At 37.5% G+C, this 26083-nt stretch overlaps 1 protein-coding gene across 7 annotated transcripts in view; it reads right to left on the bottom strand.

Annotated features, from left to right (window-relative positions):
- Positions 1–6031: 6031 nt before the first annotated feature.
- Positions 6032–26083, bottom strand: part of FCHO2 (FCH and mu domain containing endocytic adaptor 2) — an 85561-nt gene continuing 65509 nt past the window's right edge. For all 7 annotated transcript variants that reach the window (XM_077171871.1, XM_077171875.1, XM_077171872.1 and 4 more), the window contains 7 exons: positions 22653–22764; positions 21918–22073; positions 20914–21046; positions 17913–18112; positions 15756–15820; positions 13205–13369; positions 6032–12988 (listed from right to left, as the gene is read on the bottom strand). In XM_077171871.1, coding sequence (XP_077027986.1) covers positions 12966–12988; positions 13205–13369; positions 15756–15820; positions 17913–18112; positions 20914–21046; positions 21918–22073; positions 22653–22764 — 854 coding nt within the window. In that variant the 3' untranslated portion in view covers positions 6032–12965. The remainder of the gene's footprint in view (positions 12989–13204; positions 13370–15755; positions 15821–17912; positions 18113–20913; positions 21047–21917; positions 22074–22652; positions 22765–26083) is intronic.

Here is a 26083-nt window from a genome sequence, read left to right as displayed (position 1 = left end):
TACAATGAGCAGGGGCATCTCCAGCTAGATCAGGTTGCTCAGAGCCTTGTCACTTCTGACAGTGAATGGTTCCAGGTATAGGGCAGCTACCACCACTCTGGGAGACCTGTTTCAGTGCTGCACCACCATCATCATAAAATATCTCTTCCTTATACGTACTCTACATCTACCCTTAGTTCAATTTAAAACCATTACCCTTCATCCTATTGCAACAGGCCCTGCTGAAAGGTCTATACGCATTTTTCTTATAAGCCCCCTGTAAGTATTGAAAGGAAGTGAGAGAGAAGTGATTAAAAATTAATGGAATTCAGAGAGATTATGCATTAACCCTCATAAAAATCAAATAGCTTTGTTTTGGCCAGGAGAGGTAGATCCATATCTCAAATCTGTATCTTAAGTTGTTGGTTTTGCTTATTCTGCTTGGATTTGATTTTTAAAAGAATGGCATGATAGCTGTTTCAGTTGGTGGCACCAGAAATCCATCTTGCACTGTGCTGTGATGACACTGGAATGAGGAAGTGAGCCCAAGCCAACATCTTGCACCCATCAGAAGAGGGGTCTGGGGCAAGACAACCTTCCCTGGTTGAAGGCTATGCTGCTTCTCACAGTGAGGAATTGAATCCTGTAGAAGGGCACCTTGGTCATGCAGAGGAAGGAAGGAAAGAGGAATGCAGAAATCTTCTATTACCTCTCATCCAGTGTAGGTAGACCCCTAGCCTGGACTTGAGGAAATCTTTCCATGTGTTAGAAAGGCATTTTTGAAATCCTAAAACACATGTAATTTTCTGTTCAAGATTTTACCATAGGTGCCCTTATTTAAAAGGATTACAAGACTGGTAGGTTGCATATACACTTAACCAGGAAAAAAATGCGCATTGATTGTATGACATTGACCGAGTTCCCTTAGCTTTTAAATGTAAATGAGGAAGTGGCACCAGGTCAGGAGAAGGTACAAGAAAGACATTAAGGTGCTGGAGCATGTCCAAAGAAAGACACCAAAACTGATGAAGGTCTGGACCACAACTCCTATGAGAAGCAGCTGAGGGTGCTGGGGTTGTTTAGACAGGAGAGAAGGAGGCCAGAGACTATATCACCCTCTACAGCTGCCTGAAAGGAGTGAGGAGCTGGGGGTCAGTCTCTTCTCCAAAGTGATAAGCAATAGGACAAGAGGAAAAAGACTTGAATTGTTACAAAAGAAATTTAGATTAGATATCAAGAAATATTTTTTCACTGAAAGGGTTGCCAAGCATTATAACAATCTGCTCAGAGAAATGGTTGAGAAACCATCCCTGCAGGAACTTTAAAGATATGTAGACATGGCACTTGGAACATGGTTTAAGGTGGACTTGCCAGTGCTGGGTTAGTGGTTGGACTCAATGACCTTAAGTCTTTTCCAATCTAAACAATCCAGAGATTCTGTGACCCCGGGGAGTTTTTGTTCATTCCTAGGCTACAAGGTCAGACTGCTTACTTTGTGTGACCTGGGACATTTGTATTTTGGTTTGCTAGAGATCTGCATCCAGATGTTTTTGTGCTCCCACCCAAATCTGTTTTACAGAGCTGTAGATGCTGGTTTTATTCTTGACCAAATTACAGCATAGTTTAAATAAAAGCAAGACCTTGAATTCTCAGACTAAGAACAAGTCCCAAGTGTGAGGGAAGTGAGGATTTGTTTGGATGTATGCAATGAGATCTATCATTTTGATATTTGCACTGCCAAAAATTATTGAGTTGAGTGGTCAAAATGTGCTGGCTTTCATCTATCTTAGTGAAAGAATCAATGTTTATACAAGAGACATGGTCACCCACTACCATCAGTGTGCTAAGAGCATCCATCAGAGCTAAGGATGCTGTACTTGGCCCTCTTGGATTGACACATTGAATAGAAAATAGTATCTCTATTAAAGTATAGGGCAGAACTTCATGAGGTTGCGTGCTGGACATTATTGGCTTGATAAATATTTTGTTCGCTTCCTGGCTGGAAGCAATGCACCCACCAAAGCTGCTTTATAATTCTTCTCCTCAGCTAGACAGGGAAGAGAGAATATAACAAGTCTTATGGATTGAGATAAGGACAGGGAGAGATGATTCATTTATTACTGTCATGGGCAAAACACACTTGACTTGGGGAAGTTAACTGAATTTATTACCACTCAAATTAAGAGCAGAGGAATGAGAACTAAATCTTAAAACCACTTTCCCCTCAGGCTCTACCTCCTCCTGTCGGCAGTGCAGAGAGATGGGGGACGAGGGTTACAGTCATAATTTGTTCCTGCCCTTCAGGCAGAGAAGTCCTTCTTCCATGCCAACATGGGGTCCCTTCCACAGGAGACAGTTCTCCATGAACTTATCCAATGTGAATCTATCCCATAGGCAACAGCTCTCCAGGACTGGTGCATATGGTTCCCTCTTCCACAGGGTGCAGTTCTTCAGGGATAGGCTGCTCCAGTGTGAGTTCTCCGCAGGGTGACAAGTCCTTCCAGGACTATGGATCTCAAGATCCTCCATTCTTCTGTGGCTGCAACTGTATCTGTGCAATAACTTTTTTTTGCTTCTTAAATATGTTACCCTAGGAGTTCTGTCACAGTCACTGATGGCCTTGGCCTTGTCCAGTAGCAGGTCCATCTCAGAGCTGGCTGGCATTGGCTCTACAGGACATGGGGAAAGCTTCTGACAACTTTTTTTCTGACAACAGTGCTTTTGCTGTACGTGGAATACTATTTTTCTACCTAGGTTCATATCAGCTGAGATGAAGTAACTCCTTAGGGTTTGATAGAATAAAATAGACTCAAATCACTGGTTTCTATTCCACTGGTTTTGCAAGTCCCACAGCTTTCTTTTTTAATAGCCTCCATATTGATTTTAAAGGAAGGTAAATTAATAATATTAAGATTAATGTGTCTGCCTCTGCATTTAACATGTTAGTGCATTTTGTTTAAAAATTGAAAAAAGAAACAAAGATTTTAATCTCATTCATGACCAGTACTTTCACACATCATTATAAATGCAGTATAAGTTGTTTTGGGGTTTGTTTTGTTTTGTTTTGGTTTTTTGAGTTTTTTTATGGGGGCCTTGTCTAAGCTGATTTTTTGCTGATATATTGCTTAATTTATCTATTTATTTTGCTGTTATAGATGATGATAATTAATTTCCATGCAATCTCAAAGTTTGTTTTCCCATATTGAGTAATTCATCATCACAGGAGTAAGGCAGGTTATTGTTTCTTTGAAGTGTTGCAGGTGCATGTCTGTGCATGGATGTATCCAGGCACTAGAGCTGAAAGCCTTTCTTTAACTAATACTACCTATGGGATGCTACTGCAACACACCTAAGCTACTTGCTGCCCAATGTTAAAAGATATTAAACATCTGTGTAGCACTACAGGTTGTTGAATTCTCTCAAACTCAGATTTCTCTTACTTATTCAGGAAACTTGAAGCCAGAAGTAATTTCTGAAAGCCTTGAGACAAGGGAGAGGATTCATCTATGTTCCATGAAAAATTTCTGAATATTGATCATATCTTTTTTTTCAGAAAAATGGTCCTTTCCCTTTTTATACTATACTCCAAACAGAGAATCACTGATACATCTTGCATTATCTGAGGAAAGACTTCAGAAACATAAGAAAAAGGTGCCTAGGTGCCCTCCACCAAGGTTTGTATCTTCTCTGCAAGTACACAACTATATTATAGTGTATAGAATTCAGTTTCATGGTAGAGCTTTTATTGGAGGGATAAGAACATTTGACTTGGTCCATAATATGTCCCTGAATCATATCAAACATCTTAATTGTCTTTCAGGGACTCATATGATCTATCATGAATGTAGGAAAACAGGGGTGGAGATTGCAGGAAGTTTGGTAAAACTTTGGTCTTTGTCCCTGCTTTGAGCTTGGGAAGTGACTAGGTGATCAGAGTTTCTTCTAGCCTCAGATCTTCTGTGATCCCATGAAGATCTGCAGACTTTTCACAAGATCTAGTGCTGGGTGACTTTTTAATAATAATTCAGGAAAATCCTTAGTAATCCCAAAGGGATGTTTTTTTGTCCCTACTTATTTGATACTATAGCATCCTCCTGCCATTTTGGATGACATGAAGTGGTTAAAAACTGCACTTGAGACCTAGCTTATTTTTTTGTCCTCCAACCTCATCTGCAAAGTTTCAGCTTTTTTAACATTAGTAATTGGAGAAATATTAGATATGATGAAGTCTGCAGGAATCCACCAGAATGGTGTTTAAAGTTGATTCCCTCTTCAGTTACATCTTAAGACTAATTTTGTAATTATGTTCTTGCATTGCTCTAGTTATAAATCCAATGTTGTGTACTTCTAAATCAGGCATCTTACATAAATCCTTTTTTCCTTTGACCCTATTATTCTTATGAACCAGATTTTCAACCTAATCCTAAATTAGTTTAAGACCTTTATTTGGTACATCCATGATTGACACTAATTATCTTAAATGCTTTTTAAAATTTTCTTACCAAGTTCTATATTATAGTTATTTGGATTGACACCTTTTTTTTCTTTTTTTTTCCTTTTTTTCTGTAATGGTGTTATCTTTCTTTTAATCTTCTAATCCTTTCTAGTATTTGAGAATCACTGAAATAAAAATTAATGATCCATAGTATGGCTTATTCAACTTCCTAAATTCTTGGATGTTGTTTATCAGATATGCTGGTTTAAAAATATTTAGTTTTAGTAGATGATGTATTAATATCTCACTTTAGATACTCTTGGATTGCCAAGTATTTTCACCATGTGACTACATGATCTAGATAGCCTGAAAGAGATATGGCAGAATATTTACAGAATACTTTTCTTTCTCACTCTTTTTATTTTTACCAATTCTGGCATATCCAGCTAGTATGGATCCCATAACACAGTGGAAGGGAAACATTTTTGTTGTTTTTTAGAACAAACACCTGTTTCTCACCCTCAGTGAAACTATCTCCATGGACTTTCCTACCCCTGTATTTAATTTTCTTTTCTTATCAATCTTGTATAGTTTATAATTTCAGGATTTAAAGCCACTATTAAGAGAAGTCTTCCCTTATGTCATTGGACCCAGCTGCATTTAGTTCCAATCTCTGACTGTGATTTAGTAGGCCCAGGCTGGTGATGCGTTGTTGTCTATATTGGGAGATCTCATTCCTATTCCATCTCTACTCCTAGGTCAGGAATCCCTATTTGCAGATCCTCCTGCAAGATGGTTCAGTTGGCTTAACTTAGAACAGAATTTTCTTGCTTTCTGACTTTGACTTATGTTTGGTTGGTAAGCTGAATCACAAGCAGGTATGTACAGAGGTGGTACACAGCTGATACAAGGGGTGTTGAGTGAAGATGGACAGCTTGGCCCATGCCTTTTGACAATGTTGAACTATTGAGGAAACTGGCTCATCATGAAGCTGTAGTGGAAACCAACTGGGTTGTGTTCATTTATGGTAGGCATCTCACTCAAAAGATTATTGAATTATGAGCATATCCAAAAATATAAAAATTGACCATTTGTAGCAGCACCTGGCCATACTACTTGAATCTGATTACTAACAACAAATGCAATCAAGTAATTCTGACTTGGTTGTTGCTAATGTTTGGTTTTGCAGTTCAGGTAGGCAACTTAAAATTAGGTGTTATTTATGATTCTTGGTCAACTGCATCAGAGAGAGTTTCATTTATGTTTATTTCTTTCCACAACTGCTATGGTCCCACCCCCACTTTTGAGCTCATTCTGGCACTACAAATGAATTGCCCATAACCTGCTGACAGCCAGCAAGTTTGGCAGTTTCTGCAGAGTCTAGGACCTTCCTAGAAGAAAGCAGCTTGCTGTACAAGAGCACTGAATTCCTTAACCCAGGCAAGTGTTCCAAAGGAGTTCTCCAAGATTTGACACGGATGACAGAAGACCACTTGAAAGCTAACAGTAGCTGTGTAAATCAAGGTGTAAGCAGACTGTAAGTTGCTCCAATATGATCCTTACCAGCAGCTGTGTGTTTTTCTGATTTAAAAACAAATACTAACTATAGAAAGGAGGTCCAATGCAGTGTGCTTTATTTCTTGAGGCTTACATCAGTTTCTTCACCATAGAAATAATCCCACATATTTTTAACATGTTCCTCACCTTGGTAAGATTGCTACTGCTATCATAGTTGGTTATAGAGATGACAGTGGAGTATATGCCAACACTACTCTCTGTAGACTCAGTTACACATATAGAGAACAATGAAAGATACACGTGATATGATCTAATACTCATTTGAATCATTACTTGCAAACATCTGGTTAGATCTGATTGTGTATCTGTTGTAAACATACAATTCACATGTCTTTACATATAGATAGTGGCAGCAATAACCATTAAAACACCTGCCTTGCTAGGAGAGAGGCAAAGAAGGGCTTCCTAAACTTTCATGGAGATACAGAGCAAGTGTGGAACACTTTTAAATGTTGAAGAGATCCTTTAACTAAAGGCAAGTGTCCAAAATAGACTTAACAAGAATTTTAAAACAATTGTATAACCAGTCTTTGTCTGAACAGATGAGTAAGATATTGTTCCTTACAAACACCAGCCAACATCTTAACAATATTCTTATTGTTTTACAATATTTTACAATTCCAGAAAAAACAACTGAAAAGATAACTGAATGGAGTAGCAGGAGATAGCAAGTTACCACTTAGCTTTTACAGGGGTGATGCAAAAATCTGTATTCTGTTCAGACTCTGTAGTGTATGGCACTGTATGCTGTGAATACTTTACAGCATGTAAGAGGACATAGCAGGATACTGGTGCCACTTGTCACACAAACAAAGCATTTTTGCTCCACACTAAAATAATGGCAACAGTAGACTGTTGTCAGTAATTGAAATAGTGTACATGTCTTCTGGATACTACTGCTCCTCCTGTGTGTTGGTACAAGCACCTTTACTGATGACCTAGACAGAAGGTATAGCTGAGTGCACATTCCTGGGCCCAGAAGGACTCCAATGGGGTAAAACTCAGAACATTGTTTGCTTATAAACTGATGCTGAGGTAACAGTTACCACTTCAAGAACAGCGTAACACTTTTTTGAAAGCTTCTTTTACAATGTGTGACAACAGCTGGTTTTTCCTAATCGTAAGTAGCATGAAAAGCCATAGACTGCACTGTTGCTGCCTACATGAGGGATGAACTCCTTCCTGAGAAACAGATTATTCAACGGTTTCACACTTCTTTATCAAAACCATGTTACTGTAGGACTCTTTTGAGCTGGAGAATCACTAGGAGGAATGACTACAAAATGGTATTTGCCAAAAACCTCTTGAATTCTAGTGAATGTTTTTGTGGCATCCCTTGGGAAGCAGCTGGCAAAACCAGCCACCTTAAACAGTCTGGAAAGGTCATAGCTGAGGAAAATGGGGGTACAGGTTCCATATTTTTCTCACTGGGAAACTTATTGTTTCCTGTAAGCAAAGGCTGGTACTTAGCTCTAAGTGACAAGTTCTAGCTCATAGCTAGGTGGACAGAGAACATATCCTCCACGTTTTCCCATCATATTAAAGACAATACTTCTATTTTGAGAAGTTTGATAGTCTTCTCAAGTATCTTGCAAAAATGCCAATAAAGTAACTCTAATGGCCCATCATCATGAATTTCATTTAATTTTCAACTCCTCTATTGGAAAGTTGTGGCAAATACATATTCTTCCCTTAATCTGCAGGGAACACTTGTGCCCACATTAATTTTTCCCTGTAATTTCCCTATTCTCTCTCCTGGGAGTGTAGTGCTTGCTCTATGCTACTCTATTCTACCTAAAGAAATTATAGTGGTTGTCTGGGGGCCGAGTTTCTTGTGCTAGATGTACAAGATGCAGTTTTTACATTGAGAAATCTTCTGCATTTTAGTCCCCAAATAAAACTAAATTTATTCTGTAATCTCACTAGAAGCAGGGATCCAATCTACTGTTTTCAATCAGATGACTCAGAGCATGGAACTGTGATTTCAGCAGGGCAAAAGGCATGGCTGCACTTGGCCCACCCATGGGAACAGACTGGTGAGACTTCAGAGGGATGTCAGCTGCAGAGATGGCAGATCATAGACTGCAACAGTCCTCCTGCATTCATGTACCCGAGTGCTTGCAGTGTGCTGTCAACCTAGCAAGTGCTCAGAAGTGAGAAGGGACTCATGCACACAGGCCAAGGGATTCTCACCTGAGAAGGAGAAACTTGCTTTGAAGAATGAAGTCAGGTGCTTAGGGGCTTATCATTCTGTCTGTTCTCTGTCTTTGATTCTCTGTCTAAGTGCATGGTCCTCTAAGGCGCCAGAGAAAGAGAGTTCAACAGAGATGGAAGGTGAACAACAGTTTTTGAGCTTTTGAGTTGGGCTTTGGTTTTCTTCCACCCCTGCATTAGTGCATCTTACCTGGATGCAATTCTTTGGTACTAACATTGGGGCAGCCTTAACATTTCTGTTATGACTGTTTCATTTCAGTGATGACTGTTCATATAACCTACCAATGACAAGAGTGGGAAACAGAAGGGAAGCCTGTGGATATTATAAAGAGCTTATCAAATAGCAAAGCAGGAAGGGACATCTGGAGGGGAGAATCAACAATTATTATAAAAATGGGCTGCTTCCTTAACAGGATGGAGTCATTTATTATATAATATTATTTGAGTCATTGCTGAACACATTACCACTGCTAACTTTCTGGAGTAGAAAACATGACTTAAGAGCTGAGAACTTGAAGAAAACAGACTAGGACATGATAAAAGGAAAAGTTGAATAATCAGAGTAGTGAAATTGGCATGATTTACAGCTTATGATTATTAACTTTTTTAAAAAACCTCCTGAGTAATAGTAACAAAGTTAAAGAACAAGATCGTTAGAAAGAAATTCAGCTGGAACAATGACAAACAAAGATAGTTTAGGTTACAGTAATTAAAGTAGCCATCGCAGATTGAAAAACAAAAAGTATTCCAAAGGAAGTGAAAAAAAGCAGTTACAGAAAATGCAGAATTAGAGTTCTAAATGTTCAGTAAGTAATCCAGAAGAGGCCTCTTCTTTTAAGACTGTATGCCTTATATTGGTTATTGAATGAACTAATGGAGAATCCAAAAATCAACATGTCAGTAAACATGGAGGTCAAAGTGAGCTGAGCAGAATACTTACTGGTGTAATAATATGTAGAATCAAAGATAAAAATTATGTTTTCACTTGAGAGACTTTTTAATCAGTCCAATCAATGGCAACTCAACTGTAGATGTGTTATCTGATGCTTTAGTACTTTGAACTGTTTTTAGCTTATGCTATGCTTGGAGGAATTCCTGATTTTTTTTCTTGCATGCTCTTAAGTATAATTTCCCTTTCATAACAACTGAAATGGAAACCAATTATGTATGAATTGCAAAACTCAAGATAGGCATCTTAACATCTGTGTATCTTAAGCTTTGCAAACATACAAGACTTGAAATGTAATACTTTTTGCCATGATGCAAGATCTTGTTTTTATGTTAGATAGCAAAACTTGCCACAGTTGTAACTCTCATGCTGTTCCAGTTCATAATCAAATACCTTAGCTCCTTCAAATACCCTACATAAATGTTATTTGGCAGTGCTAGAGATAGGTTTCCCTGAAAAACTACCTGATTGTGTACTTAGATAATCACAAACCTGCTTGGACAGTAGAGATCCAGTTTGCAGCAGTTGTGAGCAGTATGTGGGTACAAGTCAAGTGTTAACAGAAGTGCCAGAGCAGCCTCAGTCAGATCTGTTACACTTTTAAGTTCAATGAATAGTAGAAGAACTGAGCAGCACCTTTTTACATTTCTAACCAATAAATGAGGTGCTGGGGGATCAGAAAGCAAATGGCACATTAGCTCTCCAAGGCTTAGCCTGTTCTTTGGCCGGTGAAGACCAGACTACTGTGTTAGATGGACCAGTCTGACCACTAAGTACTTGTGTTCTTCATTCCTGCCTGCCAGAAGATAAGAATCAAGCCCTTGGACTATTGCTTTCCTGCATGACAAGAATGGTACCTCTATTGCAGTGATATCCAACCAGCTGAGAAAGTGAATTAAATAAGTCATTACTTACTAAGCCTCTGCAGGCCTTGGGATTAGTAGGAACCAAACAGATTCAAAAACATTTGTTCAGTTTCAGCTTCTGTTCTGTGCTCAAAGCTTAGAAGGACTAAACCATACAGACTGCTAGAGAAGTACTAAATTGTCTACTCTTTTTGACTGGTGAACATTAGAAATCAGAAGGAATTACTTTAATCTTGTCACTAGTTCTTCTCCTGCACACACAACGTTTATAGGCTCATAAACGAAGACAATGTACAGCATTTGACAGCACTATTTACAGACAGCAGCTCATGTCCACGAGTCAAGATTTTTCTCATAAACATATCCAGTTTTGCCTAATCTAATTTATTAGTGAAGCGAATCAATTTAGTAAAGGCATAGGGCACTACAGACATCTCAGACATTACAGTTTAGTAAAGATGAAATGTTCTAGAGAAGTCATCTTTCCATCCACCTTCTCTATGATGATTTTAAATATACAAAAGAGTTCATAATGATCTCTACCCTTTATCACTTAAAAATGAGTATTTTCAAATGTTCAATCCAGGCATGGTTTTTCTCTATTACCTTATTGCTTAGAAGAACTTTACTGCAAAAGTACAGGCAATATAAATCAGTATTTAAATTATATATTACATGTTTATTATGGGTGCAAATTTTTAAAATTTACATTTTATGAAAATTCAGAGTATTTACAATTTTTGAAAGATAAACTTGTATGTCCTAATTTACAGTCTAATGTAGTAACAATTCATAAAAATTCAGATCCTTTAGAGTTGTGTTCACAAATTAATTTTCTTAGGAGGCAGCTACAAGGGATATTGCTGTATACACAAGCAAGAACCAGCTTGCTACATAAGTTTTTTTATTTTAAATCAGATAGCTACACATACTTTTTACATTGTTTTTGAGTTTCTTTACAAAATGTCTATATAAACTTGTATGGCTTCAAAATTGTAACCTGCACCCAAAGCAAATGTATGAAAAACACCAGAATGAAGGCTAGCTTAAAAGTGCTGAAACATTAACTACTTCATTTATCTTAGAAATTAATGTAATACTTGATTAAAAATAGCAATAATAGATTTGGGTTTTCATTAATAAAATATTGTTGTGTTAATCAGTTTGATTGTAAAACAGGTTACAATTAAAATTCCAATAAAAAGACCACCATTTTATGAGTTGTAAATTTATCATCAATAAGATTAGCAAAATATAGGAACCAAATATACTCTTCCAATCAAATCTACAGTACACTATGTTCTTAGCACTAACAATGAAACTCTCACCGGCAAAAGTGTCTAGAGTACACAACAATTTATGCAGCTTCTACAAAGGCATAATTTCTTGTAAAGCTTCAGCAGACCAATTCATTACTGGTTTTGCATGAATTAACTCAAACATGTTTTACTGTTTCAATAGAGAATTTGAAATACATACTGGTATGCTAAATGTTCATTTGAAATTGCCAAATGCAGGTTATTGAATTATTTTGCCCCAATGCTTACCATTTCAACATTACAAAAAAAGCTTGGTAATACAAATACATAGAAAATTTTCTAAATTAGTGACTTGCTTAAAAAATTGTTACTGATGTGTCAATTCCCTGTGCTTAGGCTGTAGCAAGCAGATTAGATTACAATACAAATATTAAAATTGGTAGCTATAAAAAAAAATGAACACACAACAGGATTTGTCATCCTGCAGCCATAAAATATTCTTTACAATGTCTCCTGAAGTACTATGTGTACATTCACATCACACATCCCCAAAACCACTCGAAGTCTGAAGACTTATAGGCAAAGCAAAGAGTAATGCTGTTTGCTTTTAGAAGTTTGTTTTTCCTATCCTCACTGATTTTTCAGATTCTCCTCTTTGGTGACATTAAAATTAGTTAATTAAAAAGTTTCCGAGTACTGCATGATGCAGCTCCCTTTATTAAAACCACATTTAATTGCAATTATTCATTGAGGAAATAATTCAGTGTTTTAAATTTCTTTTAAAACAAACTACAGTTTTTGCAAACCTGCCTTCTAAATAAATTGCAGTAAAAAGAATTTTTATAAAGTTCTGTGCATAATACAAACGCCATGCTTTCTTGATGAAGAGCCAAACTTTGAAAAAGGAAGTGAGGCACATGAATATCAAATTGGATAGGCACAGGCATTTTTAAAAGGCACAAAAGTTATGCAATTAATATAAAAATAAATTAAATCTACTGCATTAACTCAAACAATAACAAGGCCCAAAAAATTTTACTAACTGCAGAAGTAAATCTCTGCTGTGTTTTGCAATTTGTAACACATTGCACTTAGTTAAAAAAAACCCTATATGAAACAACTTACATTTTAATAATATATGAGACATGGGCATCAAGTTATTTTTATACATCTCTAACTCAGCTGTTCTTGTGGTATGAATGGAAAGAAGAACTACACAAGACATAGCCTCTATCTTTATAAACTGTCAATTAAAAGCTGGCAATTAAAGAATCTGAAAAATGAGTATTACTTCTGAAAAGCTCAAATATTTCTTACTAGATCCCCTATATTTTAGGTTTATTGTTTACAGTACAACATAAAATTTCATACTTCCATTACAACTGTGGATTACTATTTTGACTTCATCTACATAAAGTTACTAATTTTTCAACAAATTTTCCCAACTATTGCAGTTGATCATTTACAGACAGTGTTGAAGTTAACTTCAGTGCTATTGTAAAGTAATAAAAGGTTTTCAAAATGACTCTTAAAAGTGCATTTACTTTCTGTAGTTTAGCCTCAAAGTAAGTCAATATTTTTAAAAATTAATGCATGTTAAAATAGTGTTTGAAAATGGAGAGGGCAGAGTTCCTATCGTCACAAGTGTTTCTTGCACTCCTGATCCAATGACTTTCACAGGTACATCAACAGTCTGCCATATACCGTCCTGAAAAACAAAGGTAAATTTTTTGCAGTCAAGATTTTGTCAATATTTTCCTTGGAGCAGTCTGAATAACTGTGGAAAAACAAACTGACTTGTCAGAAGTGTTTCAATAAAGAGTAACTATTTATACATCACTCATTAAACAGTTTCATATTTTAGAATTTAACACTAGAGAATATATAACATTGATTTGAACATATAAGCATGTCAGTGTCTTACCAGTGGCAAATCTCTTCTTAAGAAGGGAAAGCCGATAGCCAGTGCCTACGAGTTCCACATCTGCTCCTGAAAGGGTGCTTCCTTCACTGATGAATTGCACTGCAAGTGTTGCTGGTTTACTGGGTCCTCCTGAAAGCTCAAATTTTGCCCTGAGGGATCCAGAACCTATAAAAACAACAAAACTGAGAGGCTGATTGTTTTGCAAAAATAAAAGGATCTCTCCAAATTTTTAGTAGTAAGAAGTGAAACGAATATGGTGACCTCTGACATCTATTCCCAGTGGCACTTTATATACACTTTCAAAAGAGGTAAGAGTACAAATCTGTTTTATCCAATAGTCTGCAAGATTATCCAAAATGTGGGTATCAGCCTGGTAATCACTTACTAATCTGACTGGTCCCTATAATAATTTATACTTGCTGGTCTCTAAGTACTTACTACCATCTATCTTGTGGTAGATAGTATCTGATTGATAGATAGGAGATACTATCTGCCTTTCACTAGCAGAACATTTAAGAGTTCAGTCTTGATCAATCTGGATGAAAGTACATAAACAAAAACATTGGAAGAAATGCAGTTCTACAGTAATGCACCCAGAGGAAAGAAATGACTATGTTTCCAATAAAGACAAGGTCGGATTAAATACTTCTCACAAATTTCAGTTGATTTTTTCAGAGACTTTCAGTGGTGAGGTGGTATCACTTTGATAGTACTATAAAGCAATAATAGATTTAAATACATTTCTGTAGGCAATGAAAGGCACTTTTAAAATCCCCTCATTGCTACTACTTTTTAGTTTTAAACCAGGTCTTTTCTTGCTCTTGCAAAGTGTGCTGGGAAAATGAGATTTAAATTAAAATTAATGGAATAATTTTACTTTAAAGCAGCTTGCTATTCCTATCAATAAGAACTGCTAAATTACAAGGAAAGTTAGTAACAGAAATGGTACTGAGCTAAAAGCAGGAACTAAAAGATATTGTTTCACACAGTAGCTTGTTCTTCATAAATTTAGCTTAAGATCAATTTCATTTCTTCAGTAGGTCTGCCTTATTCAGAAAACTGGAGATTCTTTCTACTCCAGCTATGGAAACTCATATATTCAAGTGCTTTGACAGCGTGTTCTGTGTTTTATCTCTCTCCAGCTGACAGATCACATAATGTGTGGGACCATAAAAAGCCTCCTTAAATTTTATCATGCTGTCCACCAGGAGAAAAGACTTGAATACACTTGTCCTGACATTGACAGTGTTTGTCCAACTTCTCCCTTTGCTTCTATAAGTGCAAGATCAGCACAATATTGCTTCCTCCTGAACTGGGAGTACTATACATGTTTAAACTCAAAGAAAAGGGGAGGAAAAGATGGTGGGAAGAGAAGGAATACAGCAGAAGCGGTGGGATATGTGCAACTCTGCTGTCAACATACAAGATGCAAACTGGATCACTAGTAGTCAATTCTGTGCTGTTCTGCAGGTGTAAAATTCCTCTTCATCTGGCTGCATTTGTGTTTCCGTATGAGTTTTCCTTTTAAAAGAGGTCACAAAGTTCAGAAAAGAGAAGGGGAAAAGAAAAGGAAGAGGGCTAATCCGATGTAGTGAAGACAAATGGCAAAGAACTGTGAGGTTAGTGAAAGACAAAGTACACTAGACTAGAGTAATCACCTGTGTTCAGTAAAATTCTCTCTGATTTTCTTTCAATGATAACCACAACTTTGGAGCCTTTGCAGGAATAGAAGTTGTCTTCTCTTTCCATGCTTGTGGTTTCTGTATGAAACCAGTCACATTTACAGGCAAATCTGTGATTTCACAATCCTCTTCACTAAATTCTTAACAGGACTAAAGGCCTTTCCTTTACATTAGCAGTTCATTTCTCCACAGAGGCTGAGGACAAGATGTTTTAGCTGCTGTACTACTTCACAAAAATACTGCACCTGCAGAGACTGCAGGGGTTGTGACATCAACTACAGCTCAGAGAATGGCACTGGGCAGAGGACAACTATTGGTGCCTTATGCAATATTGTATAAATTACCACTCTGAGCAGATGTGCATAGATTAAGTCTTTTCCTGGAGTCATTATGGTCAAAACCAAGACTCAAAATGTTGGTCAAGAATAATATATCTAAACTCAGGACTTTTGGATTTTTTTTTACTCCCAGTTCTTCCACTTACCTCCTTCTAATGTATTTAAATTATCTATGTGTGGAAAGACACAGATATTAAACTTATTTTCATTTGAGTAGCTGCTCACTTCCAAATTGCATGAACGCAAAAATTTCCTATCCTATCTAAACTGTATTTTAGAACTATTAACTGTTTTCAGGGTACTTCATTATTGTCCCTTATATAGCTAATAATTAAATTTATATTTTGACATCTCACTCATAACAGAATCTCTCAGGAGGCAATTAATTGAAAAGAAGGTGAACTAGTAAACAGGTTACAGCGTAAGAAAATGTGTAAAAAGGAATGACGAGAGCATAGAGGCTAAAATAATCACCTGTTTACTGATAAAAATTGTCTGTACAAGAAAGCAAAACAAAAGAGTTCAACTTGCCTCCATTCTCAGACTTCTCTGAAATGCTAGATATTTTCCAACATGCTTTCATCTGGTCTGCATTCCTGTAAGAGAATGGTAGGTTAGTTACAAACTGCTGGGTTTAGAACTTTATTTCCCTTGATTTACACTGGTATATTACAAACATCTCTAAATGGAAGCCCATAAAAATATTTGCATATTTTAAGGTAAGTCTGTGGAAAACTACAGGAGGAAAAGAGGAAAAGAGAAGGGTGTGTCTGCATCACTCCAGAGCAGTGAGCTCAGAAGAACACACTCCATTACACATTTTACACAGTAATTTTTTACACATTTAACACTGTCCTGTGTCCACACCTATGGCTCCAAAATTCAAACTCCTCTGCAGTCTTAAAGGGTAAGTTACTCTGGAAGCAGTCTGGAAGCTATGCCTTGATGCTTCATGATGAAGATAGAATGGGGAGCAATGTTGACTGTTCTCTCCAAAGTGAGAGTCCTGAGAGCATGAATTTTATTCCATTTCCATTCTAGTAAAACTAATTGGCATCCGTAACATTCTGTTCAAGCTAACTTCAGACACTGTAAAGGGCAGAAAGGGTACCAAGAGCTCACAGGGCATTTTAACTCCTGGAGGAGTTTCTAGCAGTTGCATTAAAGGAAAGTCAACAACTTAAAGCTGTGAGCAGCATGAAGTGCTGATAGGTTTGAAATTCCTCTTGCCACTCATGTAGCAGGACTGAAATGCTCACATAAGTAGCATATATGGTAGCATTTACTCACAGGAAGTCAAGCTATAGAGACCTTTTTTCCTAAAAAAAGACCAAAACCCCACCACCCAATCCACTAGATGGAACAAATACTATACCTGCCTGGGACATAACTGAATTTTTTTCCTTTGGTTAGCTTGCCAGGCTCAAAATTCTTGGTCTTGAAAGTTGCCCACATGAATTCACTAATGCAACTATCCCTAAGCCTTCCCAGCTAACACTGCGTGTTCTGGATGGGTGTTCCTGCTTTCACTCCAGCTTCATTACAGTGGAAAAAGCTTAGGCAGGGCAACTAGCTTCACCACAGTGTGTTAGTGTGTATTCAGATAGGATACTAAACATGTTCTTGTTCAAAACAAGCTTACAATTTGGTTAGAAGTACTGTTTCCTTAAAATACCAGGTCAAGAAGGATTCAATCCTGTAAGGAATTTTTTCTATTACTATTTTTCTAATTTATTCTATTACTATTACTAATTTTCTCTATTACTACATTGTCCAATAAACACCTGTAACTGTACTGCCTCCAGAAACAACAGAATCCACCCAAATAAATGCATCATGTTTATTTTTCTTTTAAACCTTGCTCTGTAAGGTAAACTGATCTATAAGAAATAAGGTTAACAAAGCCTAATGTGCTTTAACTTGGTGTTCTTTGCCCTCTTCACATTAAAAAGACCATTTTGGGAATAAACAGTCCAGGATTTATGTTACAGTTGGACAAGTATGTACATGCTGCACAGGCACAGTGATTAAATTCTGCTCACATTTGCTCCAGGGCTGTACTACTCTGTCTAGTCTCACTACCATCCGCTTGTTTCCACAAACTTGTAACATAATTTCCTACTACTTATGTCTCACTTTGAAGTGCTACTGTAAATGCAGGCTCAGAAGGTGGTGGCAGGTAGCTGCTTGTCTAATAATCTGCATGACACCTAAATTGCGAGATAGTGCTACCCGGCTTATGGAGAGCTCCTCAGTTACTCAGATTTGTTTTAAACTTCTATTTCCATTAGAAGTTAATTTTTATGTTAGAACTATCAGGAAAGTTTTAAAAAAACTGCCTTTCTGCTACTTTTACTATATAATCCCCTTATAAGAATACATTGTTACACACAGAGAGAAAATATTTTTTAACCACTTCAAATTACTGTATTAAAATTGTCTATTCTATCAGACAAAAGAAAGCAAACACTGGAAAATTCATAAAGGCGTGTATTATTACACAGTTGGGATGGATACTCACTCAGTTTATGCAAACTGGAGGCACGTGATCTCTGTTTTAGACCACAAAATACCTAGACATTTGATACTACACATTTTGCTATTTCTTCCTGTGAAATTTTTCAGGCTATGACACTAAAGAATGCACTGAAATGTATCTGAAAAAATACTGAAAAGAATTAATATTACCATTTTGCAGGTGGAAGTGACTGCATGTTTATTACTCCTCCATCTACTGGTACCACAACCTGGACATTAGACAGCATACTAGGCACATTCATAGACTCTGGATTGTATTTATAATCCACTCTCACATCAGTAGTGCTAGCATCACATTTCCAGTAAGTTGCAAGATTCAGTGGAGTGGACTGTATGCCATTTGAAGATACCTGTAAAAGAATAAACCATTGAAAACAATTAAGATATCCACCTTTTGGGCAGAATGAGGGGATGATGGTAATTAAGATAAGTCTCAGTGCTGACAAAATATCAAGAGAACAATTGACCTCTTAATCACAGAATTTGGAAGACTGTTGCCTAAAGGAATTCCTGTTATTTTAATTTTAACTTAAAATACTTGAAGAAAAGGTTTGAACTCCCTCTGGCCTATGTTGCTCCTTCCTGCTCTTTTATAACTTTTTGTAAGGTTTGTTTTTGTTCTGTTCTGCCTTATGCAAGATGCATGCTTACAGCAAAATGACTTCTTCCTTAGGAGTTGTGTGCTGTGCCAATTCAGCTGCCCAACTAGGCAGCACCAGAGAACAATCAATACCTGTCACTGTGGGGCAGGCAGCCAGCAGAATAGTTCTTACCTCTTCAAAGCATTATTTTCCTGCTGCAGGAGGGCAAAATGCTGCTTCTGTAGCTGAGCTCATTCTACTGTGCTGATGCATCTCAACCACCTTCTCAATCTGTTGGAGGAACCTCCCATGTCCTGATGTGCACTCTTGCCTTTTTTGTCTGCCCAAAACTGTTTTTATTTGTCTGGGTTTCCATGTGCCAATGACTCATTTTTATAAGAATACAGAGTACTCATTTCAGCAAACCAAATGTTTTTTCCTCCCACCTTTCTCAAGAAATTTGTGTGCCTAACATGCTTTTTGCAGGTTCAGTATGTCAGGATTTTAAACCACACTAGGCAGATGTGGAAACAGGTATGAACAGCTGGACTATTTTCAGGGTTTTTTCAGAGTAGTTTTCAGGGTAATTTTCAGGGTTTTTTTGTTGTGCAGACAGTTGTCTCAGATGTTCAAACATTTCAAGGCAGGCCTAGAAAATCTCTGTTCTCCCTTTGAGGTGAGTATATCTTGAATATATTTTATTAACAGCCAGAACATCATCTCACTGATGCACCAAATGGCAGAAGTTGACAGAGACCTCCTGGAGGCTGCCTGGTTCAGCCCTACAGCTCACGTAGGGCCACCTCTAGCAGGCTGCCTAAGCTCCGGACAACTTCTGAACACTTCCAAGAATGGAGACTCCACTACCCCTCTAGGCAACCTGTGCCCAGTGCTCAGCCACTGTCACAAGAAAAATAGCGGTGCTGGCTGTTCAGAGGGAATTTCCTGTGATTCAGCATGTATCCATTGTCTCTGATTCTGACACTGGGCACCAGCGAAAACAGCTTAACTCTGTTCTCTCTGTGCCCTCTCAGGTATTTATACATATTAGTGAGATTTCCCTGAATTTTCCCTTTTCCAGGCTCAGGAGTCCCAACACTCTTAGGTTTTCTTCATGGGACAGATACTCCAGTCCCACCATCATCTTCATTGCCCTTTGCTGAACTCTATCCAGTCTCATTAGCAATGAACCCAGAACTGAACACAGCACCCCAGGTGTGGTGTTTCCAGTGTTGAGTGGAAGGATCCTCTCCCTTCACTCACTAGCAATACCTAGCCTAATGCAGCTCAGGAGACCATCCAGGAGAACATCTGCTGCCTTTGCACATGAGCAGCGAATTGTTTTGGCTCATGTTCAACATGGTCACCCACAGAACCCTCAGGTCCTTTTCTGCCATGATAATTTCCACTTGGTTTCCCCAAGTGTGCTTCTTGTTGAACTTCATGAGGTTCCTCTCAGCGCATTTCTGAAGCCCGCTGAGCCCCCTGAGGAGGGGAAAATAATCCTCTGGTTTATCCCGAGGGCCATCCCCATTTGGTATCATCAGCAAACTTGCCAAGGATTCATACGCTCCATCCCATCATTCTGATCATTAATGAAGTTATTAAACTGTAAAATCAATATACCCCCTGGGGGTCAGTTCACCTCAGCGTCTGTTCATCCAGCCTGTTCTTCACCAGCTTCTCTATACGGATTCTGCAGTAGGTGGTGTGGAAGGGCATCCTGAAGGCTGAGCAGACAATATCTATCTACTGCTCGGCCCTCATCCACAGAGGAAGTCATGTCACCACAGCAGTTTGTCAGCTTGGTCCTGACTCACACTCAGTAAATCCATTCTGACTACTGTTCTATTTCTCATTGTGGGAAATCAGAATGTCATACTTCTCAGATAGAATCACAGAATGGTTTGGGTTGGGAGAGACCTTAAAGATCATACAGTTCCAACCCACCCTCATCAAGGGCACAGACAACTTTCACTAGATAAGGCTGCTCATAGCCGTACCCAGTTTGGCCTTGAATACTGCCAGGGATAGATGGGGAATACAAAATGTCTCTGGGCAACTTGTGCCAGTGACTCACCACCCGCTGAGTAAAGACTTTTATCTTAATATCTAATCTAAACTGACTCTCTTACAACTGCAAATCAGAGCCATGCATTAAAATTTATCAGTGAAAGCATCCAAAGTGTAGGCAATTGCAAAATCAAAGACAGTACTACAAATGATAAGAAGTTCCCATCAAATTTTTTAAAGGAGAATTTGACTTTGCTGAAAAATATCAAAAAAAGCAGTGTTTGAAGCTTGCTTGTAGGATTGACCTGAAGCATTAGTAAGCTGAAACAAGCCCTGTATCTTAGGGAATGACAAGAAACATAATGTGCTAAGCATGGGCAGAGTCTATGCATTTTAAGTAGAGACGAGGGATGACAGTTCACCTCCATGCTGGCAGACAAATAATAATTCTTTAAATTTCTGAGTATATATATATGAGTATATATATACTATATATACTATATATGTATATATAAAAATATATATATTAAAATTTTCAAAAGGATAAAAGTGCTTACCTGATACTTTAGAACATCCACATTGTAATAGGATGCAGATGGATTCTGCTCTGATAATTTCTTGAGGTAGACAGTTATAGCTTGCATGTTCATCCAAAAGTCTTTAGTACTGGAGTCACTTTGTGACTGATCACTGCAAAGAAAGATCACTAATTAGGGGTGAAATATTACACCAGTCATTCAAGAATACCAGACATTTCAACCTTTTTTGGCAAAATATGCTTTTTCAGTATAATTCACTATGTCAGATACATCTCTGCTAACATTTCAGTTATAAACTGTCATGTCAAACAGTGATTAAATTTAATTTTGTATGAACTAACAAAAGGAAATTAAATACAAAAGAATACGTGCATATGGTTTGATTTATTATTTTAGTAATTAAAAAAGTACAGCATTAAAAAACATTTAGCTTAGTGTTGAAGTAATTTCTCCAATAAATGAAACAGAAACTACTCAATTTAAGTGGTTTTCTGCTAAAAAAATTCCAGCTTTTCTATTTTTTAGGAATCAATATCTCCAAGTGCAATTTCAACAATTATCCTACTTGATCAGCAACCTTTTTTTCTACAAATTCTTCCAAGCATGATGCTACACATCTGATTAATGTAATGATTCAGCTTTAAAATACACTAGTAGATGGCAAATGAGATTACATGAATCTCCTACTATTTGTTTTCCATTTAAGCCTGCTATTTCATAATTAAGTTTTACCATTATTACTACTGTGTAAAGAAATTATTTATTAAATGCATATGAAAACACAGACACATTTACAAATTATTTTTATGGCTCCTGTTATACTCAGCACAAATTTTAAGTCCAGTAGTCACTGAGATTTTTAATAGTGGCAGTGGAGAGAGAGAGAACTAAGCTGAACAAGATTAATTCAGAAAATTAAATTACATGTAATTCAATCAACCAGACTGCAAAGAATTCTGATTTACATACACAACAATTCTACAAATTATGTAGCTTACAATTATGTTAAAAAAATACAAAACCTGTATACAAGTTGTGCATTTGGAAGAATCTGCTCTAGTTTGCTCGTGTTTTTCACCCTGAAGCAGAGCACAGCAGGAGATGGGTTGCTGGTGAATACTTTAATAATCCCACTTGGGAATGATATTGTCATATCACCAGTAATCTTCACAATACATCTAGAAAAGAATAAAAAATCAGCTTCATTGCAACTCATTAACTGCCTAATTTTAAAGCAACCACTGTAATTTCATGATCTTATGAACTGAATTTAAAACAGAAAATCAATCTCAAATGAGGCCAATGTGACTAGTACTGCCACTTTCAGCTTGGAAGTAAGATGAAATAAGAAATAAAAAAATTGAACTGCTTAAGCATACAGTAGTCTTGGATATTTTTCAAGCTTTGAAAACATGGCAATATGGCTCTGCCTAGGCAAGGCCTAAGTAGCATAGCAATGGATGTCACAGGGAAGGAAGTACTTTCAGCTGCACAAAATTACATGTAATACCTACCTGACAATGATAAAAATCCTTGTCATTTTCTGTGCTGTCACTGAACACATTTGTGTAAAGCAGGTATATATGAACTCCTGGCAGGATGCAGGCCATTACAGAGCAATAAGTCCCATTCATACCCAGAGAAAAAAAACCCCTTTAATTCCCCTTCTCATTCCCCTCCCCCAGTATGAAAAGTAGACCCATTGTCTTTTCTCATTGTAACTCAATACATTCAACACAATTCACTGTTTAACTAACTTTGTGGGATCTGCTCCTTTAAAGTAGGCGTTAACAGATTCAGTAAGAGCTACTGCAACAGGCAAGGTGTCCTGGTTTCCAAGGCTGACGGGGCTGGGACCACGTGAAACACCTAGAATACATACAGTGTATAAATTTAATTTTCAAAAAGCTTAGTAGATTTCAGAATGGTTGACTACATCTGTAATTTTCACAAGAGTTTACACCAACATCACAGTCTCAACAGAGGTATTACTTGTAAAGTGTGTAGAAATAGATAAACATAGTACAGTACAATAGTACCACCAAAATGCTGCTCAGCAGCATAAGAACATAGGTATGACTATTGGTATGACATTATGTAAACAGACAGAAAGGAGATAGAGGAACATTGCATTAAAATGGCTATTGGTGGGGGTGAAGTCAACAGACCCAAAGCAAACTGAACAGAATGCTTTAAAATAAAGATCCCTACTGTATGCTTTTTTATATGGAAAAAATGCATGATAAAATGGTCACAGAAATACAAAGAATTCTCTTACAGTAAAAATGAACTTACATGCAAATTCATCAATATTACCCCACATAAGTGAACAGTTTAACATTCTTTTAACATTTTCAGCCAACAAACACTGCAATTCCCAAGCAGAAATTGTTGGAGAAGTCTTCACTTGTTGCTTGTGCCAACACAACACAATTCCAATATAGAGCTATATCAACCAAGACCTCATTTGAAGGCTTTTTGAAATGCGCATATACAGTTGATGAAACAGGTTGTCATGGGATTTCATTTTTCACAAATCATCTACGTTTGTATGGAATATGAAAGACAATACTGGAAGTTTCTTCTTTTTTTCTTAGTGCAGTACTGTAGTAGATAGCATCTTATATTTTTTGTACCATGAAAAAATGGTCTGTATCACATAGTATTACCTATCACAAAGGAGGCACAGTCTTTATCTTTTCATAAGCAAATTGAAAAATTTCTCTTTCATACCACAAAGGAGAGACAAAATGCTTCTGTATAATATTGCCCATGGCAAATTAAACCTATTTACTCTAAGTGGCTGTCCTTTCTGAGCTCTTTCAGAAGTAAAAAGAAAGTTGGGGCCTTGCTCTTCACAGAGCACCTAATATCTCATATTAGACCTTAAATTAAGAGATAAGTGAATGAAGTAGTGACAGAAGACAGTCAAAGACAGGAGCTAGTCTAATTCTGCTACCTCATACCTCTCTCTCCATTACAATTTCTCATATATGGTAGTAAAATGTTCAGAGTGCTTCTCAGTGCCATAAAAACATTTGTGCAACACTTAGGCCTCCTTAGATCCAAAAGATATAGTCAAAAGTGTTGAAAATCAAAAATTCTTAAACGAACTAATTAGTATGATTCTGGCTAAAAACCACTGATTTATTTTTTTTTCAGTAGGTTGTTTTTCTTTATTCTTTCAGACAATACATGGATCAAGATTCTGAAGTTTTTTCTGTCCCTGAAAACTACCAATAAAAAGCTGTGATTCTCAATAGTCTCAGGAATCCAGAAACCATTATTTCAAGAGGCAAATATACAATAAAATTATGAATTGTCAATTACTTGAAATTCTGTTTGGTGAAATATTGAACTCCAGAATTATTCTTCAGTAAAACCAAAGTGTACCTTCAATGAATGTGTCACTAGAGTTGCTGAGCTGTTTTTATGTCTTTTTCTGCCAATTCACTAAGGAACAACAAACAATTGTGGAGCAAAGGGATTACCTTGTATACAGGTGTATCAATTATTTTAAAATCTTTAACTTAATGGAATGGCCTTATGTACATTTTTATAGCAATATTTCAAAAATTATGCAGAGTAATGCAAGCATATTCTTTATATATTCATATTGGTAAAAGACAAACACTGTTTGCTTGACTGAAAAGTAAAATGTATTAGAAAAAATAACATGCTTTTAACTTTTTTTCAGGGAACATCAAAGCAAATATGTAAGTATATATATTTCTCTGAGACCTATTTGGGGAACAACAAATGAGATCACTTCTCTCTTCTTTACTCTGCTCCCACTGTTCACCTTTTGACTCAAAAATCTATGCATTCTCTTAGAAACCAATAAACTGAAAAATAAATAAATTACTATTCATTCAACAAGGCCCAGTGCTGGGTCCTGCCCTTGGGTCACAGCAAGCCCAGGCAGTGCCACAGGCTGGGGCAGAGTGGCTGCAAAGCTGCCACAGGAAAAGGCCCTGGGGGTGCTGGTGACAGCAGCTGAACATGAGCCAGCAGTGCCCAGGTGGCCAAGAAGGCCAATGGCATCCTGGCCTGTGCCAGCAATGGTGTGGCCAGCAGGAGCAGGGCAGGGATTGTCCCCCTGTACTCAGCACTGGTGAGGCCACACCTTGAGTGCTGTGTCCAGTTTTGGGCCCCTCAGTTCAAGGAAGACATTTTGGTGCTGGAGCACATCCAGAGAAGGGGAATAGAGCAAGGCAAGTGTCTGGAGAGTAAGTCATATGAGAAACAGCTAAAGGAGCTCAGTATATTTTGCCTGGACAAAAGGAGTGATAAGGGGAGGCCTTACCACTCTCTACAACTGCCTGAAAGAGGGTGTAGCAAGGTAGGGGACAGCCTCTTCTCCCAGGCAATCAGCAACAGGAGAAGTCAAAATGGCCTCAAGCTGTGCCAGGGGAGATCCAGGCTGGACAACAGCAAGAATTTATTCACTTAGCATAGGCTACCAGGCAGGTGGTGGAGTCATGATCCCTGGAAGTGTTCAAGAAATGATTGGAGTGCTTAGTGCTTTTGTTTAATTGACAAGGTGGTGATCGTTCAATGACTGGACTTGATGATCTTGGCAGTCTTTTCCCATCCTTCATGATTCTGTCATTTTATCATATGATACAAACATAACTGCTTGTTCTGATGCTGAAGGTCAGCAGTTTTGAAAGTCAACAGTTTTGTTGCCTTGCTGCTGAGAGTACAATTCAATGCAGCAACATTCAGCTTCAGGGTTTTCTACACATGTTGTGAGGTCTCGGACAGAAGGGAAGTGACAGAGATGCATGAAGGTATCCTAACTTAATCTCAGACTGCAGCCCAGATCAAGGCTCCAGGTCTATCACCTTTGGTATTGATGACAAACCTGGCTTAAATGCCCTGCTGCCGGTCTCAGCCTGATCACCACTACTAGCTCCTGAGCTGTGCTGACACAAGAACTAGTAACATAACCATGCAAATGGTTGCACTGACACCTTCAAAGTGCAGACCAAAACTGCAGAACAAAAGACTCCATCATTGGTCATAAAAAGGACAGCTGAATAAAGATGATAAAATGGTTTTAGTTCAGTTTAGGAACAAAGATCCAGACAGTTTTAATACTGGCAAAGGAGCTGTCATGAAAATAAAATTTATTTGAAAAAGTACAGTCTTTATTATGTCTGTCTTCTAAGATCCATTTTATATG

Source organism: Agelaius phoeniceus, chromosome Z (assembly GCF_051311805.1).
Source record: "Agelaius phoeniceus isolate bAgePho1 chromosome Z, bAgePho1.hap1, whole genome shotgun sequence".
Lineage (NCBI taxonomy): Eukaryota > Metazoa > Chordata > Aves > Passeriformes > Icteridae > Agelaius > Agelaius phoeniceus.
The sequence above is the reverse complement of the archived record's forward strand: the minus strand, read 5'-3'. Positions and strand labels throughout refer to the sequence as shown.